Source organism: Cyprinodon variegatus, unplaced genomic scaffold (assembly GCF_000732505.1).
Source record: "Cyprinodon variegatus isolate N-32 unplaced genomic scaffold, C_variegatus-1.0 Scaffold5, whole genome shotgun sequence".
NCBI classification, from domain to species: Eukaryota; Metazoa; Chordata; class Actinopteri; order Cyprinodontiformes; family Cyprinodontidae; genus Cyprinodon; species Cyprinodon variegatus.
This window is the reverse complement of record NW_015150458.1, coordinates 3,031,745-3,033,563: the sequence shown is the minus strand read 5'-3', so window position 1 is coordinate 3,033,563 and position 1,819 is coordinate 3,031,745. Positions and strand designations below refer to the sequence as shown.

Sequence of the window (1,819 nt, the reverse complement as noted above, 5' to 3'; positions counted from 1 at the left end):
TCTAGCAGTATTAAATTTTTCTATGAATGTCTTGCTTCCTCACTTCCTCTGCTTCTTTATTTTTTTCGCGTCTTAGTGTATGAAAAAATTCCATTCAGACTTTGTATGCAGGGATGACATGAATAACTGAGTTTTTCTTTCTTCTCTTGTGTGGAATAGGCCAATCTAGTCAAGCAGGAGAGCCTTTTGGACGTTGCCAATGCAGAACTTGAAAAAGCACAGGCTGAGCTGGATGCCAAGCAGGCGGAGCTGGATGTGGTGCGAGCAGAGTATGAGAAGGCCGTGATGGAGAAACAGGTCTAGATATTATTTACCTCTTTATTACATGATGCATTCATTAACAAAAAAATGTTTGAAAATGAAAGTGCATAAAAAATTACAACTTGATTTTGTTACTGGTATATTGCAAAAATAAGACCTTGTTGATGGTTTTTGTTTTAATTGGCCTATATGTGACAAACTACAACTAAAACTATTATCTCATTCCAAAGTGGGAGAAAAACCCATGTCCTTTGTCTTTCCTCTTTAATTTCTCACCTGCAGACATCTGACATCTTTTGAATATATTGCGTTACTAGACAGTCATGGTGGTGGCAGCATAATGCTGAGTGAATTATTTTTCCACAATAAGGACAGCTAATATATCATAATTGATGAGAAAATACATGGAGATGAATCCAGGGTAATTTGGTTTTGATCTGATACGCCTTAATCACATGTAAACAAATTGAGTCCTGCTGAACAGTTAAGCCTGAATCCACTTAGGTAGCATGAACTTGTGTGGTACAGCTGTATTTGAGCTAAGTTAGGCCAAACACCAAGATTCTTCAGATATGAAAAACATATTCCACATATTTACCACCTAATATTAATTATACAGTTCGAACTGCCTGAGCTTTTTTTTTTTTTATCAAGTTCGATAGATAGTTTGAACTTTTGTGAAGCATTAAACTTTAGCTTAATATCTAATTTGCAAAGTAAAGATACATACATAAGGAAAATTAAGCAAACCTGCGTTGTCAAGACAACAACAGGCTTCTGAGGCCATTCATAACTAGGATTTGCGTCATGGCAACCCGCAGAACAACACTACCTGACACTTACTTTTTGAATATGCTGTGTGGCGTCTATGTTTTTGTTGCAAGTACATAAACTAAAAATGATATACTGCACAAAAATTGTCTTTTTGAATGCAGCTTGAAGAGTGTAATTAGCTTTGAGTTGAATAAAGAATGATTCAGTCAGATTTACCCAATGGCCTGCTTTGCGCATTTACATCATTAGAACTCTTTGTTCTGAGGTAGATTACATGCAAACAGAAAAGTGTGTGCATCAAGACTTCCTGATTAGGAAAACTGGATTGCAAGAACCGACTTGTATCGCATAGGGATGTTTTCTCTCCTGTAGGTCCAGCAGGGAGATTTAATGCAGATTAAAATGGCTCAGACACTCAGACGCAGTTTTGTTTTATGTTCTACTAATTCAATCTCCATTGATGTGTAATTGCTGCTTCTCTGTAAACAGTGTCATTAAAGGCTTTAAGCAGCAAATAAAAACATTGTGTTAAATAGTTCAACAAATGCTTCTATAAAGATGTGGTTATTTTTCATAATTGACATTTGATTTAGGCATTTAAATTCAATAAAAGAATCACTAGTTTTTAAATGTACATCATGGACTGCAGTTAACATTTGCAGGAATAACCCATCATGCACTAGATGCTTGTTTTACTGCTAAAATAGACAGGCAACACTCTCTTTATTTTTTATTATTTAGACAGACAACAGATAGAGCTAACATAAGAATCCTTATTTTTTGT

At 35.2% G+C, this 1,819-nt stretch overlaps 1 protein-coding gene across 1 annotated transcript in view; it reads left to right on the top strand.

Annotated features, from left to right (window-relative positions):
- The window catches only part of dnah5 (dynein, axonemal, heavy chain 5), a 103,998-nt gene that overhangs the window by 78,483 nt on the left and 23,696 nt on the right, over positions 1-1,819 (top strand). The window contains exon 68 of the mRNA XM_015373911.1: positions 160-297. Coding sequence (XP_015229397.1) covers positions 160-297 — 138 coding nt within the window. The remainder of the gene's footprint in view (positions 1-159; positions 298-1,819) is intronic.